Here is a 17,762-nt window from a genome sequence, read left to right as displayed (position 1 = left end):
TGAATAAAAAACATAAATGAACTCAAAACAAAAGCCTGTCGCACAAATTTATAATTGTTAGAGGAATAACCTTGATATATATTAGCTCAGGGTATGGTAATTAAAGGGATTAACGTAGATTCACTTTTGAACATTAATAATATATGTAACTAAACAGTTACAAATAACTACTTAAATTTGCAAATCAATATTAAATTGAAATATCGATTGGGTTTTATGCATCTCAATCAGCACTTCAAGCGGTCATTCTCTTTTTGACAAAATCTGTGTGTGTGCACTTCAGAAATTTGTTTTGCTTTGCTGGCAAAAAAATGTAAAGATTTAATGTCACGCAATCCCAAAAAAGGGGCAAATTCAATTAGCTGGCAGGTATAAAAACAGTTGAACAACTTGCAACAAGCCACCGAGAGCGTTATTTGTACAACGCGACGGCGGCAACGACGACGACGTGGACGCCATGGAATCGCTGCTCTGTAATGCCAGTGAGCCTCCGTTGAAGCCCGAGGCACGGGTATCGTCGTCCGGAGGAGAGTTACAGTTCCTTGGATGGAATGTGCCACCGGATCAAATTCAATATATACCAGAGCATTGGCTAACCCAATTGGAGCCACCAGCATCGATGCACTACATGCTGGGGGTATTCTACATCTTCCTGTTTTGCGCATCGACAGTTGGCAATGGCATGGTTATTTGGATATTCAGTACATCGAAATCGCTGCGCACACCATCGAATATGTTTGTCCTGAATTTGGCTGTCTTTGATCTGATCATGTGCCTCAAGGCTCCGATATTCATCTACAATAGCTTTCATCGTGGCTTCGCTTTGGGTAATACATGGTGTCAGCTGTTTGCTGCCATTGGTTCCTATTCGGGCATAGGTGCTGGTATGACCAATGCGGCCATTGGATATGATCGATTCAATGTCATCACAAAGCCCATGAATCGGAATATGACCTTCACCAAGGCCGTCATTATGAACATTATAATCTGGCTATACTGTACTCCATGGGTTGTATTGCCCCTGACGCAATTCTGGGATCGATTTGTACCAGGTGAGTAGCCAATTAGAGCTAATTTTGATTTTATTAATCTTGGAATTTATATAACTAAAATCCGAAAACATTCAACAATGGGTGTTGAACCAATTTGGAAAAAATAATACATCGATTACTTCGAGTACATCGAGAAGATACAAAGATAACATTTGTCTGTGTGTATTTGTTGTATGTTTAACAGTTCTAACGGGGAGCGGGAGCGGGAGACGTTGCGGGAGAGGTGTGTAATACTAGTGGTAGTGTTTGTTTTTTTTTTTTTTTTTTTGTGAGTGTGGGGAGGAGAGGTTTCCAAAAACTTATGATTCATTGATATCCTCAGCTCTGTTAATGATGACATTCAGAGCCAAATTGCCATCCTCGGAAAAGAGTTCTACCGTAGATTTGTTTAGTACCAAAAAATCAGCATTGGTGAAAGACACAAAACTTTCACGTATAGATCGCGGCTTCGACTGCCATTTGAGTGTGCGATTGTTGGCCTCAACGGATATGCCATAGACGAATTCCGAGGCATCCCGCATGCTACCGATCATGCGACAAGCGGCAAAGTATTGCTGACATCCTTCACCCAAATGTATCTTCTCGAGCGACAAGAGAAAATGTCGGCCATGACATGACTGGATCATGGTCCAGTCAAGAGCGCCCTCCAAATTGACATTGGTGGCCAAAAAGATAATGTCACTACCCTCCATTGTAATGACGTTCTCATGGCTGGTAATCAAATGCTTGTAGACATCTTTCAATGCTCCCTGCCAGATACATTTCTCATCCGGATAGGGACAGAAATATGGACGAAATTCACAGTCATCTTCATGACCCTTCTTATCAGCATACGAGAGACGGACACAGCATCCAAAGTGTGTATGCTTGCAAGGAAAAATTAATTTCGATGCTACCTTCTCCATGGCCAAGTTACGAATATTTGACATGGTTGTCCGGCAAACGGGACAAACCGTCAGCTTTTGGCGGCAACTGGAACAAATTAGATGTCCCCTCGAGCATTGCATAATCGGCGGCATCATATATCCAAAACACACAGGGCATTCAAGCAGCGACACCAAAAAATCACTTATAGACGCCTCCTGCGGCTTGTCACAGGCAAGTGGGAGCCGCTCCACTAGCTGCTCTCCAGCTCCATCCGTTGCTGACGTCGCCACGGCTGTGGAATCCTGCAGATTCTCCTGAGTTGCCGCAGTCGAAGTAGCCTCCTTGGACGACGATGTGGACACCACACAACATGGGAGGGCCAATGCCGGTGCAGATTGACGACGTGGCAACATACTCCAGAACAAATCTATCAGGAAACGGCTAAAGTTATGTAGAATTTCCACCAGTTTTGCAGAATTTGGCACAGATCTAGGATATATACTTCCAAGGATTCTATAGTGAGAAAGGTCTACCATAAAAGAAAAAAAGTTTGGTTTTTTTTTTTTTTTTTGGTTTTTTCGTACACTATAAATTTCGGTCTGGATTAAAAGCTGTTGAATATTGAAATATATTTTTCGACTGAATATATTACTGACTGAATTTCTTTACTACAGTCGACCACTTTTCTCTGAATACTGAAAATTCATGGACTATTTGATCTGATTAATACAAAGTATCTAGTTTTCTGTATGTACAAATTGTAATTTTTGTGTCGAAGCTACAGTGCCGCTCAACTGAATAGGTTTGAAAAATATATCTTCTATTTTTTCTTCTCTCTTTGTTCCTATGGCAGTTTTTCCTTCTCTCTTTTTTGTTTTGAACTCTCATTTGGTTACCCATAATATGACAAAAAAATGTAACGGGTTCTATGCAACGGTAATTCAGAATTTTGCTTTCATCGTGAAATTCGCTGAATGTGTGGTCTATTTTTAGCTCATCTGATTAGGTTTGACAACTTTGACTTCACTTTTTGACTCACTGCGTGATTGAAAACACATAATTTCTTTGGTGTACTTAAATTTAAAGTAATTGCTACCATTTTTTATAAATATGGGTCGCGGAAAATCTTTAACCGATTTTGAAAAAGGTCAAATTAAAGGCTATATTGAATCTGGCCTAAAACATAATGAAATAGGAAAGAAAATTGGTCGAAGCCAAAACGTGGTAAGCAATTTTCTTCGTAATGAAGCAAATTACGGGAAAAAAATGAAAGGAGGAAAAAAATATGCTACAACGGCATCAGAGAGGCGTCTAATCCTTCGAACTGCTTCGAATTCCCACCTCTCTGCCAGTAAAATCAGGGATGAATGCGGTGTAAATGCTAGTTTGGCAACGGTAAAAAGAGTTATTCGGAATGCTAAACACTTAAAGAGATTAAAAATAAAAAAAAAACCTCCTCTTAATGATGTACGAAAGGAAGCACGACTTCGATTTGCCCGGGATCACATGACTTGGAACAAGGAGTGGAAGGCTGTGGTCTTCTCCGACGAAAAAAAGTTCAATCTCGACGGACCGGACGGCTATAACTATTATTTTCACGATATGAGAAAAGAGGAATGCTTTTTGAGTCGTCATCACTCCTGTAAAGGAGGCGTAATGGTTTGGGGAGCCATATCGTTCTATGGAACTTGTGAGCTGCAGTTTGTTTCATCAAAGATGAATGCGAATGTCTACAAGACTGTGCTCCAAAAGGCTTTTCCCCAGTTTTCCGAAATTTTTGGACCTATTCAATGGACATACCAACAAGACAACGCCCCTATCCATACAGCCCGGGTGACAAAACAGTGGATTAAGGACCAGAATGTCAACTTGCTCGAGTGGCCGCCATACTCCCCAGACATAAATATTATAGAAAACATTTGGGGACTTTTATCCAGGAGAGTGTATGAAGGGGGAAGACAATTTCAAGACTCGGCGACCCTGGTTGAAGCGATCAAAAAAGCCTGGTCAACTATTTCACTGAGTGAAATTGAAAAATATTACGATTCCTTATCAACTCGAATGTTTGAAATAATTATGAATAAGGGTGGTCATACCAAATATTAAATAATGCAGAAATAGTGTCTTTTATTATTTAAGTTAGCAAGTGCCATGAAATATTGCTGTGAATAATTTTTTTTTATGGTTTTGTTGGTCAAACCTATTCACTTGAGCCAAAAAAAGTGTAGATTTTCAGTTATGTTTTTGAAAATATAATAAAAAAAATTTAAAAACCGAACCCAAAAGAAAAAAAACGTTTGTATTTTATAAATAATTAATTGTTTCACTTAACAAAAATTATTTGGTTCAAATCCGAGTCCTCGTTATAAAGATATTAAGTTCTAAGTTTAAAAATTAAGTCAAACCTATTCAGTTGAGCGGCACTGTATACCGATATTAGAAAAGGAAAGAGATCCTGATTTGGCACAAAAGAAAAAATTACTCACCAATTTTTAACATTGCTGACCATGACCATTGAGACACTTTCACTAGACCACTCAAAAAATTATACACACTTATCTGTTTAATGCAATAGAATTATTAAATGAAATGAATGCAAAAAAAAAAAAAAAATGAAACAAATACACACTTCATTTTCAACGAGCAACAAAAATAAGCAGTTGCGACTGCGCTGCAGCTGAGTTCCTTTCTGTGGCCGTTTTCCAACACTAACACCCTCGCCAAAAAAAACACGCCAAAAACGTGCGAGAACTGTAGCTTGAAAACTCAGCACCGTTTTTTTTTACCAAATGAAAGCGGATATTATAACATAATTTCATTAAGAATAAAAAATATTAACATTAACCTGCAACCATTCACAAGAACAATGCATGTATGAGAGTGAAAGAGCCAAAGCTTCCATCTGCTGAATAAATTGGCTTAAAAAATAAGCCATTTTCCCGCTTATTTATGCAGCCTTTTTCAAGCTAAGGGTTTAGTGATTTTACGGTTTACATGATACTCTTATTTTGAAAATGAATAATTTAAAAATGCATAATAATAAAACTTGAAATTCAAATATATTTATTTTTACTAATCACGTTTATTTTTCGCTTCTTGTAGTTTTGTGTGATTCTTGTATTGTAGTGGCGCGCGGCACATTTTTTAAGAACTAAATACGGGTGAGCTTAGTCCAATGCAAAAAAAAACTTTTCCGTTAGTCGGTAGCCGACTTCGGGATACCTCGTACCAAGTAAGGGTGTGTAGCTTAAAATTAAACTCACTCGAATTTGCCACCAAATTCATTCGTTTTCCCCCTATCGCAATAACAAATGTATTATACGTTCTTACGCACTCTAACGTTCCCTCATTAACACGTTGGCGACATCTATCGACGGATTGTTAATGCCGCCTCCTTAAATACTGTGAGTCTCTAAATATTATGAGGTGGAGCGAAAGAACACCTTGATCTGCTTACGTGTTGTATAAGTTCCCAATTAGATAATCTTTCGGACGGACACACAGACAGACGGGACCATTTTAGCGCGGCTATTAATGCTGATCAAGAATATATATACAAATATTAAATTAATATACATTTTTTCCCCCAAATATATATGTGCTGGCGATCTCAATCTACCTTTTTACCCAGTAAACACAGGTACAGGATATGAAGAAAAAGAACGATAAAAAAAAAAGATTTGCATTTTTGAAATTATGAAGAGCGAACCAAACCTATGCGTATTGTAGATGACAAAAAACTGGGTGGGGGGACTAGGGTGACAAAATGAAGTTATAAATTGTAACATTTCTAGGGCCAATCAACATTGTGCAATAGATTTCTCTTTTCCGAATGGGAGAAACGCCAAAGGAAGAGGTTCCATAATCACTATAATAAAGATCCCCAACAGATGTTTCCAACTTAGCTCTAGTTCTTGATTTGTTAAACTACAAAGATCAAAATTCAATTATTTATAATTCCGATTAACTTTTACACATTTTATAATGTTCATTGTGTTGGCAGTTTTACAATTGGTTAAAGTGTATTTTGGTTGATTAACCCGAACCAAAAGTTATCCCGTATTCGTAACGTAATCTCTCTCAATCTTCTATACATACATATGTATGTCTATATATTTTTTGGAGCAAGTCGATCACCAACCAAATCATTTTACAAAGTTAATTTCGATTTAGGAGTCAACTATACAATAAATTGTTTCGTATTTAAACTAAAAATCTGTAATTTATTTGTATGCATATTATGTACAATTCTTTGAAGTTCTCAGGAACTAGAGCCCAATAATGGTGAAAACAATGTTGAGGGTATTTTATCCGTGAATATATTATGTATATCCATAATTCCAATGACGGGAACGAATAGATGAACCCTGATTAGAGAGTTAAGTGAGGGATTGTCTTTTTTTATAAAAATTCGAAGGAAAAGAAATACATGTATGTATGTATATACATATATCATTCTGCATTTTGAACAAAAATATGTCTAACTTGTTCCTTTTTGTTTTGTTTTTCTTTTTTTTTTATCTTACAACTCTCGAGCTATTACAGTTTAAATGTTTTGTTTTCATTTGCTTTTTTGTTTTTTTTTTTTTTTCTTTCTTTTGTATAAAATAATTTACATTAACTAAACTAGACCATTGTGTATGTGTGTGTGTGTGTGTTTTTTATAGTTGATGGTTTCTTACAAACTAAATTAAACTAAAAACCACAAATAAAATGGAAATTAATAATGAAACATTTGACATAGAAATTTGAAATTGAAAATCGCATTATGTATATATAAATTAGTATACATATACATATATATCTGTACGGGTAGGACATGGTATTAATTTGTTTCAAGACTTAAATCAGGTTTCTCTGGCCCGATTTTGCAAACATATGATGTACATATATGCTATATGCGCTTTATCTATTTAGACTTGTATCCCAAATCCGATTCGTAATTTCAATTAATTTACTGACACTCTCTCTCTCTCTCTCTCTCTCTGACTCTCTAGAAATTCATTAATTAAGCCTAAAATACATTTTCGATTCAACATTTTGCATAATGTATGTATTTATTTTTTTTGTTTTTTTTTTTTTAGGTTTGCAAATTAAAGTGAGGTTTTTTTCAGAGAACTACGAATCGGAATTGAGTACAAGACACTCCGCCGAATAAATATATTTGTTTTATGGAAACGTTTTAGAAACGATTCTGCTTACAATTCGTATAAACTTCCAAGATCTTATATATGTATGGTATATATAGTCCGATTATTCGGGGGGGAGGTGTAAAAAAAATTCAATTTTCTTTTCAAAAAAAAAAAACAAAAAACATAAAATTCATATTCATGGATGATGTGAATGATGGGCGAATTCAGACCAATGATATGGTCACATTGATGCCCAGATTTCCATTATCTGCAAATAACTGCGCTATCGATGTATCGAACACCAGGCAATCCGAGTTATGTATGGCCGAGGCAACGCCCTCGTGTATAGATCGTGGCATTGCCTCCCAGGTTAGACGCCGTCGATTGCCATTCAGTTCCAAGCGGTAGACGAAATTTTCAGCCTCCTTACGTGAACCAATGAGTTGAACTATGGCAAAGAACTGCTGGTGGCCATCATATTTTTCCTGCTTTTCCAGGACGAGCATGAAATGATGACCGAAACAGGATTGCATCATTACCCAATCAACAGCACCGGGAAGATTAATATCGGTGGCCAGGAATACAATATCCTCGCCCTGTAGTGTTGTGATGCTCTTGTGCGACATCATCAGATGCTGCATGACTAGATCCAGCGGTCCTTGCCACTTGCACGAGGCCCCCGGACAGGGGCACAAATATGGACGACACTCGCAAGTCTCCTCATGCTCTGTTTTTTCTGTATATACCAGCGAGGCAGTGCATCCATAGCCTGAATGCTTGCATGGAAATTTTACATTTGATGCCACCTTCTCCATAGCCAAATTGCGTATATTGGCCAATGGGCCGCGACATGTGGGGCAGCAGGTGAGCTTGGAACGGCACGACACACAGACCAAATGTCCGCTAGAACATTGCAAAATCGGCGGCAAGACATAATCAAAGCACACGGGGCACTCGAACAGGGACGTCAGATCAGCAGACATGCCAGCATCACCGCCTCCGGCGGATGATAGAGACGAGCTGGACGAAGATGATGTATTTGCCGATGATGTGGTGCCGGCACTGCTTGAGCCGCCAGTTGAACTGCTACCGGTTGTATTTGTATTTGCGGTGGCCACCCCAGATGCTCCGCCACCGACTCCACCGCCGACTCCTGCTGCTACTGCTGCTGCTGCTGCTGCTGTCGGTTCACGGCGTTTCGGATTGATTTTATTTGACATTGGACAACTTTAATGTCTGCGCAGGTGTCTCCAAAGTCGTTAGTCCTTTTTCCACCCTCACACCTTCAGCAGTTTCACGATTCCAGTTTAAGATCGCAATCACCCAATCCCCAGTCCACTCCGATCCTTTGAGAACGTTTGTGTTTCTTTCTTTTCTTCCTCCGTTATCTGTGTGTGTCGCCAAAACGACAATAAAATAAAACGTGAAAAAAAGAGAAAAGAAAGAATTACTAATCAGTTTTTTGTGTCATTCACATATCGAAAATAGAATTATGAGGTTTTAATGTAAGGCAACTAAGGAAGTAAACAATTTCTAGCAATTAGTCATTGTCAACGGCTACTATGGTGAACGTTAACGTGCTCCCTAACCTTCACCTTGCCAAGAATCAAGCACTAAGAGAATCACATTGAATTGCATTTGGATATTAACTCATTGGGTAGCCTATCATCACACACGGCTCTCACACATGCTTACACACACAACTCTTGGTATGGCTCATTCTGTCACGTATTCTTTTCATACCAAGTACCCACCATGGGTATTACAAGGGTATGTTATAATATTCAAAATAAGCAGAAACTACCTATAAATTTAAAAACAACATTGGGCAAAATCCTTGAAATCCCTTCTTATCAATATCTCGTAGATCTTTCCACTAAGCTCTTTGTTTAACCAATGACCGGATATAACTTTAATCGATGTTATATTCATCGTTTGAAGAAAGAGTATACAAAGGAAGCCCGAAAGGTGAAGGGTATCTGATATTTGAAGCATCTGAAAATGTTGTTCTTTTTTTTGTTGGACACGTGTGAAACTAGGCAAACAAAAAGAAATATATATTAAGTCTTATCAGCTAAACTGACAAATGTTGGGACATTAGGGACAACGACCTAAAGGTGGTAGTGGTGGGTCACTCGATTCATGCGAACATACTTACATATTTACGGGTATGTGTGTGTGTGTGTGTGTAGGAATAGTGGGTGCGACTTCAAAAACGAATAGCTTGGCCTTTTGATTGGGGACTATGACAATATGTTTACACGATGACTCAATTGGGAATTTGAGTAGTTGCAAGTGAATTGAGTGTGTATAAATTACATACATATATATGTATGTATGTATGTGTATTCATTGAAATAGTCTTAGATAAAAAAGAGTTATTAGATACATAAGGGCATAAGTTTGAAAAACTTTGTGTGAAATTTAAATTTTCAGTTTCGTTTTCGGATTAAGTAATATGTATATTATAATCTAATCTGCATATTCGTTAAAGACGTCATCGTGTAAACTCGGTTATTATGCCCCTTGGGCACGCAATGAAAAGCGCGTAACGTAACGACCAACCAAATGCACCATGATGATGGAAGGAGGAGCAGGGGGTGACAGTGTGTTGGCGGTTCTGCTACTGCCGTTACTGTGGTTGTTGTTGTTGTTATTATTATTATTATTATTGTTGTTGAGAAAAGGAAAGAGGGAAACGAGCGAGTCAGATACATAGTGTGCACGTATGTGTGTGTGTGTGTGCATGGATGTACATATGTAATTAACAGTTCGTTTACGCTGCGTACCGTATGAAATTTCCATCTATGTATGTGTATAGTTAAGCGAAATTGTCTTCGCACAGTTAATGCAATTAATAAGATCAGGTATTAATATATGCATTTATTTGACAGTATCTCTTTTTTCAACTCATCAATAATGAAAATAACTGTCAGAACGAAACACTTTTTTAACTTATTTCATTAGCTAAATGTATCCAGAGCATACATTTAAATTGGAGGTAATTATTAAGTTTTTATAACGCATGGGATTTTACTAATAAAGGTATACTTCTAATAAAAACAATTTATTGATAAGGTGACTCGACAGTTCTAAAGTTCCAAATAATTTAAAACTAGTATGTTTAAAATCAGAAAGATGAATTGAATTAATGAAAACGTGCCAAAATACGTATGTAAATTTCGAAAATTATTTAATTTTTAAACACTTTCGGGTACTAATGCAATAATGAAACCACATGATAACTTTATTGGTCGACTTAGATAGAAGGAAGATGAGGGGCGCTTTGGCTTCGCTCTCGGATTTCAATGGTCATTACTTTTGCGCTGCAAAAGTCATACAGCCATGAATATAATTATCTAGCGAATCAAATAGAAAACGTAGCTTGCACATATGTATGTATGTATATATATTTCATATTTTAAACATAATCGTATATATAAAATAAACTTACATATGTATGCAGCCAAATGGTTGGTTGTGTTGAACTCACAGGCTGAGTGTGTGAGTATGTGTCTGTGTGTGTGGAATACTTTTTATCAGTCAGTGTATGCTGCCGTGAGTGTGTGTGTTTGTATATCCTCTCCTGCAACTGACCCCGCCGTGTCACCGTCTTCGTCTTCGACTATAAATCAATGCAGGTGGTTTTTCTGCAGGAAAAACTGCAGCACGCACACAGAGACAAAATGAAAATGTTTTTTTTTTTCTCCTTGTTGCGTTTTTTTTTAAATTTTATTGCTTGCGCTCGAAACTCGAAATTCAGGCGTGAGCTAATTTTATTTGATTTTTTTCTTTCGTGTTTTATCTAATTTTCTTTTATTCGTCTCTCGCACTTAACATTCATTGAATACATACATTGTTGTAGTTGTTGTTGTTTGTGGCTGAAAATATCATCTGTTTTGGTTTCGTCCATTTTACATTTACCATTACATGTTCTTCTTTTATCCCTCGCTCACTCACTCACGCAGTCACTTACTAGCCACCTTTCTCTTTCGCACTCACACTCTCACTATCTTTTTTTCTCTTTCTAACGCTGTGTTACACACAACGAAAAGGCAAAGGGGCAACGGCGTTGCTTTTTTTTTTTTATTTGGTAAAGACTTTGCTGACCTTTTCTTTTTAAATTGTATTGCACTTGCACTTGCTTTTGTGTGAATTGTTTTATTAAATTTTCAGTCTTCAGTGCACTTAAAAAAAATGTATAGTTAATTTAACTACGTTTTTTCCTAATTACAAACAAAAAAAATAATGCAAAATGTGTAGATCGAGTGTCAGTGTGGCCGTTTCTATGAATTATGAAAAACGCCGAATACTAGAAAAACAATGTTAACATAACTGGTATTTAGCTTTGACGTAACCAGTATTTCCCAACTTAGCCAAAGGCGCGAAATTTAAACTTACGAGACAACAGCAAATAATGTAACTTTCTGATGTTCTAAATTAATTTAATATTATGTTGTTTTTCTTTTTTTTACAGAGGGCTATCTTACGTCGTGTTCATTTGACTATCTATCGGACAACTTTGATACACGTCTCTTTGTGGCCACTATCTTCTTCTTTAGCTTTGTCTGTCCTACTTTGATGATTTTATATTATTACAGTCAAATAGTGGGACATGTCTTTAGCCATGAGAAGGCCCTTCGTGATCAGGCAAAGAAAATGAATGTGGAATCGCTGCGCTCCAATGTGGATAAGAGTAAGGAGACGGCCGAAATACGCATAGCCAAGGCAGCTATTACAATTTGTTTCCTCTTCTTTGTATCCTGGACTCCATATGGTGTTATGTCTCTAATCGGAGCCTTTGGCGATAAAAGTCTTTTGACTCCAGGGGCAACTATGATACCAGCCTGCACTTGCAAATTGGTGGCCTGCATAGATCCATTCGTATATGCCATTAGCCATCCAAGGTACCGCATGGAATTGCAAAAACGGTGCCCTTGGCTAGCGATCAATGAAAAGAGCGGCGAAGCCTCTTCCGCCCAATCCACGACGACCCAGGAGCAGCAGCAAACAACTGCGGCCTAAGATGACCAACCACAAATCAATGAACTGACTTAAAGGAATTGTAACAAAATGGCTAGGAAGCTGTATAAACCAAATGAACTATCAATCAAATATGCATTACCTTTTTAATTTGTAGAGCAATGGCATTTTGATTTTTTAAATATAGCTAAACGTTATGGCAAATGAAGTACCGGTGAAATGTATATGTTTATGGGGATCTGAAGGTTGGGAAAAGGTTAGTATTATCTGAATTGTTGGCTCTCATGCTCACACCAAAGGGAATAGTATGTTAACACAAGAGCTTTTAATTGGATTATATATGAATGTATCATTATTTTAGCAGAAAGTTTTATTTTCAGTTTTATTTTATTTTGTAATTCATTTTAATCGTCTGTCCTCGGGGATATCTCTTTGAGATAACCCACACATATAGTTCGTCTGTCTTTCTTTTAATGTATTGTTAATTAATCCTCTCCATCCTATTTAATCAATTGGATAGCAATGAATGCAAACGAATCACAGCTCGATAATCATTGTACGACAAAAGGCCACGACGTGAGCGTGCCAATACGCGATCCAAGCGTTCCAATGTCTCTGGGCTCGAGGTCATTTTCAATAGATCATCAAGATATTTGAAGGACTCCCTTGACCAGAACATTGATGGCTTTTTGGCATCTGTATTAATGCTGCTGTGCGAATCGGACTGATCCATTTCAGACAAAAGCCGAACACATTCCGGGTTTAAACTGCTCCGTTGCAGTTGCAAGTCTTGGAAACGTGCACGCTGCTGCGGATTATTGAAAGGCATTTGCGATAATTGTGTGCGTCTGGAAGGTAATTGTGATGGGGGAGGAGCCGTGGGGCTAGCTTCTTTTTGCTGTTTTTGTGGGACACGATTCTTTCGGGTGGCATTATTTGAAGAACTAGAAGGAGGCGGTGGTGGCGGTGCCATATTATTTTGTGGCCAACTTGGCGGTGGTGGGGCATGAACTAACGATCCACTTAAGCCCAATATCATTGGATCTATATTCAGGGAAGGTAAACGATTCTTAATTTCCAATTTACCGTAATTGTAGAGCAATGATTCATAGTCTGCATGCGGAAATGCAGTGAATATCATGCGCCAATTCTGTTCAATATCGTTCCGCAAGGATAAACTGGCATTTCCATCTGGTGAATGGTCCTGAATTAATTGTCTAAGTATCAATAGCAATTGGTCAAGATGCACATCACCGTTCATTAGACCAGCCTGTCCCAACAAAATCATATTCAATTGACGTCGTTTCTTTTCGGCCATTTTGAAGCCATTTTTGGTATTCATACCCTCCAGCTCTTTGATGCGATGATAATGATTCTGGGCATTACCCAGATTGGTCCTCAAACTATTAATGCCATCGCGCATGAATCGAATAAGGACGTCAATGCGTTTTGGTGGCTTTTGACTTTGGAATTCTATACCTTTGCGCTTGACATCGTGATGGCGACGCATTAGCATCAACTGAAGGTCTTCCTGATGCTGTTTAAGGCCATAGATTACCAGGACATAGCCATAATCTTTGAAATCCATCCGTACATTAACTTTACACTGTTTAGCGGCGCCAGCAAGAAAATTTCGACCCTCAGGACTAAAGAGATATTCGATTTGATCGCGTGCCATAAGGATTTTACCTTCGCTGGGAACTTCTGGAAGCGCCGTGTCTTCGTTGACTGTTTCTGTACTGCTACTAAAGGCTCTGCTATTACTGATGCACATTGATATGCCCTGGCCGCTGATTTCATCGAAACTTTCCTCACCGTCTGATATCTGACTTAACGGTATGATATCCGGCATTGTGGTATTGTTTACATTCTCATTCTCATTCACTTTCTCTCCCTCATGAGCTTCCTCGTTTGTCGTTGAAGTAGGTAATTCGAAATGCTCAGAGAAACTATAATTTGAATCCGAGTCCAAGTCATGGTTAGGTACTGATGTTTTGGAGGTAGTTGGTTGTTGTTGTTGTTTCATATTACTGCTTATATCCTTCTTTTGTATGCTGCTCTTGTTTAAGATCTTTGGCCGGGCAATCTCCAGTCGCTTATTTGGGCGTTCGGGTATTATCGATCCGCGTTTAGCCAAGCCAACAGCTTTTAAGAATTTGGCATAGTAACTTGTTTTGTCAATAGTCGGTTGACTCCAATTAAAATGAAAGGACACTTGTGGGTCACAGAACGAGCTCATACTTTGTAAAAAGCTAATTGGTCTACCATGATCTTGGTAAATCTTTTCATGCGAAATTATTTGGGAGGAATAATTGATCAAACGATATTCGCCAATTCGTTGGCGACAATTCTCAAAGAGATGACCACGACCAGCACAATAACTGCACTGTTTAGCCTTGTACTGGACATTGTCCTCTAAGCAAACATTCGAGCGGGTCTGCAAAATTTAAAATAAGAAAATAAAAATCGAACCAAAAGTCTAAGAGATATTTGCATTACCGTTGAATGATAGCGCCGCCACTTGTCGGGACAACTATCTGTGCTATGACCACGCATTTTGCATAGCTGACAGATCAGACGAGACTGGAATGAACATTTGTTGCATTGCTGCACATAGATGCCCTTCTTGGTACCACACTGAAAAGCAAAAGAACACACGATTAACATCGACTGCAGTGCGACGATAGACCAATAAGAAACAGACCCCTAAACAGATGGCAAATGGACAACGCGGCTCGGTGTGACCAGTTACACCGCATGTACTACACACAGGCGGTTTTCGTGGACGTGGACACTTGGAGCGCACATGTCCCATTTCAAAGCAATTGGTGCATTTTAGATTCGAACGGGGACGAACAACTGGATAGCGATCGGCATTGTTGATACGCCATTCACTTCTGTTGGCTGTTAAAAAAAAGGAATTAAAAAAGATGTCAAGCAAGGTATAAAAAGATTAATCACATACGATTCATAGATTTTTGGATTTTATGAACTGAAAACTGTTCACCATGCCAGCTATCATTATAGAATCGGCACATTTCATCATTCCAACCGATTAAATCGCGGCTGCGAGGCTGCTCCTTTTCAGCAGACAAAGCCTTGAGATTGTGCTCTACTTGAATAGTTGGTTCATTTTTATCCTGTTCAACTGGGTGTTCATTTAATTCCTGTTCTGAATCCGCATGGTCTTCTATTTCCTGTGCATCATCCAGCTCTTCTGCTGTAGCTTGAGCATTATCATCCTTTTCATTCTGTTGCCGATCACTGTCTTCAGTTGCTCCTATTGTACTGCTGGTGCAGGGAAACTCGTTCTCAGGAAACATGGCCAAATCTCGGTTTCGTTTTTCATAGGCATCGATGCGCTCAAATACAGCACTTATCCGTTCCGATATGGCATCTTGATGTTGAGCCTCATCGTCGGTATTAGCATCTGAGCCTATAGACAAAACTTCTTCGGCATCGTTGTCGTTCGTTGTCGACGAGGTTGGGGGAACTTTTTTTGTAGCAAGAGACGTTCAGCGATTTCCCGAGCGCTCGGCAAATCTTCTTCTGAAGCAGACTCCGAACTAGGTGTTTGAGGTTTCTTCTCTTGATTTACAGGCGCCTTGCCTTTTGTTTTTTGTTTCTGCTTCTGCAGATCTTCCGACTGTCGTCGATTATGACTTAGACGACGTATTTTACGCTTGCAACGTTCCACGGCCATGCCACGAGCTATGCCCGGAACACCAGTTGAGTGGACACCTTCCTCATTTTCATCCTCGTCCTCATCCTCATCGTCATCATCATCGTCATTATTGGCCTCGGATTGACTGTGATTGGTGCTAGAGGAACGACGTTTTCGTAAACGCTTTGTCTTATTAACAAAGGGATCAATCACTTCTTCCACATTGGAGCTATCCGAGTTTGAGTCGACATTGCGTATTATGGTGGGTTGATTATTTCTGGGCTTCACTTTACCATATATACCAGATTCTGTTAGATCTGATTCACTTTCATATACATCCAAGGCTCGAAACTGTTGTTCATCCACGCGATAATTCTGTTTGATTTCTTCTAGACGCGAAGGCGGAACAAATTCGTATTCCGACGAGGTGTCCAAAGCGTCTTGAGATGGTTGCGGTCCCTCTTCAGTTGTGATATTCTTTATGGCATTTTCAGTTAAAACCAATAAATCTTCATCCGTAGCACGAGCACGATCAGCCATTAAGCGGGATGTGTCCTTTTGCACTATAAAGTCGTCGCTAGACATTACCGAGCTACAAGGAGAGTGCTGGGATGGTGCAGTTATCGTCTCTTCAGTTTCTGTTGATGTTATGATAGTCCCCATTTCAACGTCGGCTGCATCCATAGCATTCTCTTCATGATACGATAGTTGACTGCTCTCCCCTTCCCCGTCGCTGGTATCCAAATCAATCACTGGCACAGGCGGTAGCGGAACATGCACCACATCATCGTCATCGTCATCCTCTCCTTCGGATGATTTTAAATCTATAAATGCTATTGGAGCTACCGGCTTCTGGTCCTGCAGCTGCTGTTTCTTTTTGGCCAAAACTTGCTTCGATTTCTGCTGCTTGGCTGCCAAACGCTGCATTTGTTCTAATTTTCGATTAGACTTGGCAAAGGGCCCACTCACACCCGTTGGCTTTTCTTTCTTTGCAGGCGATTGATAGTTGTTGGGTATAGCCACCAAGAGTCTTTGGTCAAACCGCTCGGGTTCATCATCCAACGTCATTCGCTCCGGTTTATTGACAGTCGGTTTCGCAGCTTGCTTTTGGGTCAGAGGCTTCGGCTTCTCCTTTTTCTGCTGTTGCTGCAATTTTTTGACTGAATTCTTTTGCTTCTGTGGTTTCGCAGCCGGCGGCGGCATTTTTTTATCCTTGGGCTTTGATTCGACGGCAGTTGATTTGGTTGTAGCATCTGCAAACAAAATAAAAACAATTTAAATAACACAATTTATAAGAAGTGATTCTGGGATATTACTTTCAATAGTTGCAGGCTGAGAAGTAGAGGAACTAACATTGGTCTCCCTATTGCCCTGATCCCAATAGCGAGGTCTGGCAAAGGGTGCCAAGTGTTTGCCTGCACCTGGCTGTTGGTTAATCACCCTCTTGTTGGTTACGATTCTAATCTGCTGTGACTGCTGCTGCTGCTCAGACTGGGTAGTATCTGTCGGTTCTTCTTGCTGTTCTGTTGAACCATCATTATAGTGTATGGAAGCATAAAGAATTGATTCCAACTCATTTAAACGCTCCTCGTCCAAGTCTTCGAGCTGTTGCAAAGAACAGAAATTGTTAAAATCAAAATAGTGTCTAAATTTTTCTTGCTTACATCGTCCATTTTGAAGTGCTCCTTTGTTTCTGATTGTGCTTCCTTTTTATTTGTCGTATTTTGTACATTTATCAACAAATAATATTACAAAAAAAAAAAGAGACCCGAGCACGTTTCGTTTAGAAGTGTTAGTGCGGTATGTGAAACGGCAGAACGAGATGGAGATAGAAACACAATAACACAAAGGACTATAAAAATATAATGGATGTGGATTGTATCAAACGAGAGGGCATACGTCCGACTAAGCGAAATCGTGCTCACTTTAACAGTTTATTACTTAGTTTTTGCACATTTCCAAAAATGAAACGGCTTACTAATTATTAAAGGCAGTCTATATTCTAGTGTTGAACAATTCACGAATACGGAAAGGCTAGTTTCAAATCCAGTGTTAATAAACGTA

At 38.9% G+C, this 17,762-nt stretch overlaps 4 protein-coding genes across 4 annotated transcripts; 1 reads left to right on the top strand and 3 right to left on the bottom strand.

Moving 5' to 3' along the window:
* Positions 1–410: 410 nt before the first annotated feature.
* Rh4 (Rhodopsin 4) lies at positions 411–12,242 on the top strand. The gene is made up of 2 exons (XM_068286086.1): positions 411–1,052; positions 11,529–12,242. Exons 1-2 carry the CDS (start codon positions 458–460, stop codon positions 12,074–12,076), a joined length of 1,143 nt encoding a protein of 380 aa, XP_068142187.1. The 5' UTR covers positions 411–457; the 3' UTR covers positions 12,077–12,242.
* sinah (sina homologue) lies at positions 1,065–2,591 on the bottom strand. Its single transcript, XM_068286096.1, has one exon. It carries the CDS (start codon positions 2,453–2,455, stop codon positions 1,352–1,354), a length of 1,104 nt encoding a protein of 367 aa, XP_068142197.1. The 5' UTR covers positions 2,456–2,591; the 3' UTR covers positions 1,065–1,351.
* sina (seven in absentia) lies at positions 4,954–11,330 on the bottom strand. Its single transcript, XM_068286117.1, has 2 exons — positions 10,506–11,330; positions 4,954–8,439 (listed from the first exon to the last, which is right to left on the bottom strand). Exon 2 carries the CDS (start codon positions 8,269–8,271, stop codon positions 7,276–7,278), a length of 996 nt encoding a protein of 331 aa, XP_068142218.1. The 5' UTR covers positions 8,272–8,439; positions 10,506–11,330; the 3' UTR covers positions 4,954–7,275.
* A 144-nt stretch (positions 12,243–12,386) lies between the features above and the next one.
* On the bottom strand, positions 12,387–17,715 carry Zcchc7 (Zinc finger CCHC-type containing 7). The gene is given in 7 exon segments (XM_068285786.1): positions 12,387–14,471; positions 14,534–14,671; positions 14,739–14,938; positions 15,000–15,527; positions 15,530–16,951; positions 17,015–17,303; positions 17,363–17,715. Coding segments are annotated over 7 exon segments (4,515 nt in total). The 5' UTR covers positions 17,372–17,715; the 3' UTR covers positions 12,387–12,542.
* Between the last annotated feature and the right edge of the window lie 47 nt (positions 17,716–17,762).

Source organism: Drosophila tropicalis, unplaced genomic scaffold (genome assembly GCF_018151085.1).
Source record: "Drosophila tropicalis isolate 14030-0801.00 unplaced genomic scaffold, ASM1815108v1 contig_1109, whole genome shotgun sequence".
NCBI classification, from domain to species: domain Eukaryota; kingdom Metazoa; phylum Arthropoda; class Insecta; order Diptera; family Drosophilidae; genus Drosophila; species Drosophila tropicalis.
This window is presented reverse-complemented; position numbering and strand designations above follow the sequence as displayed.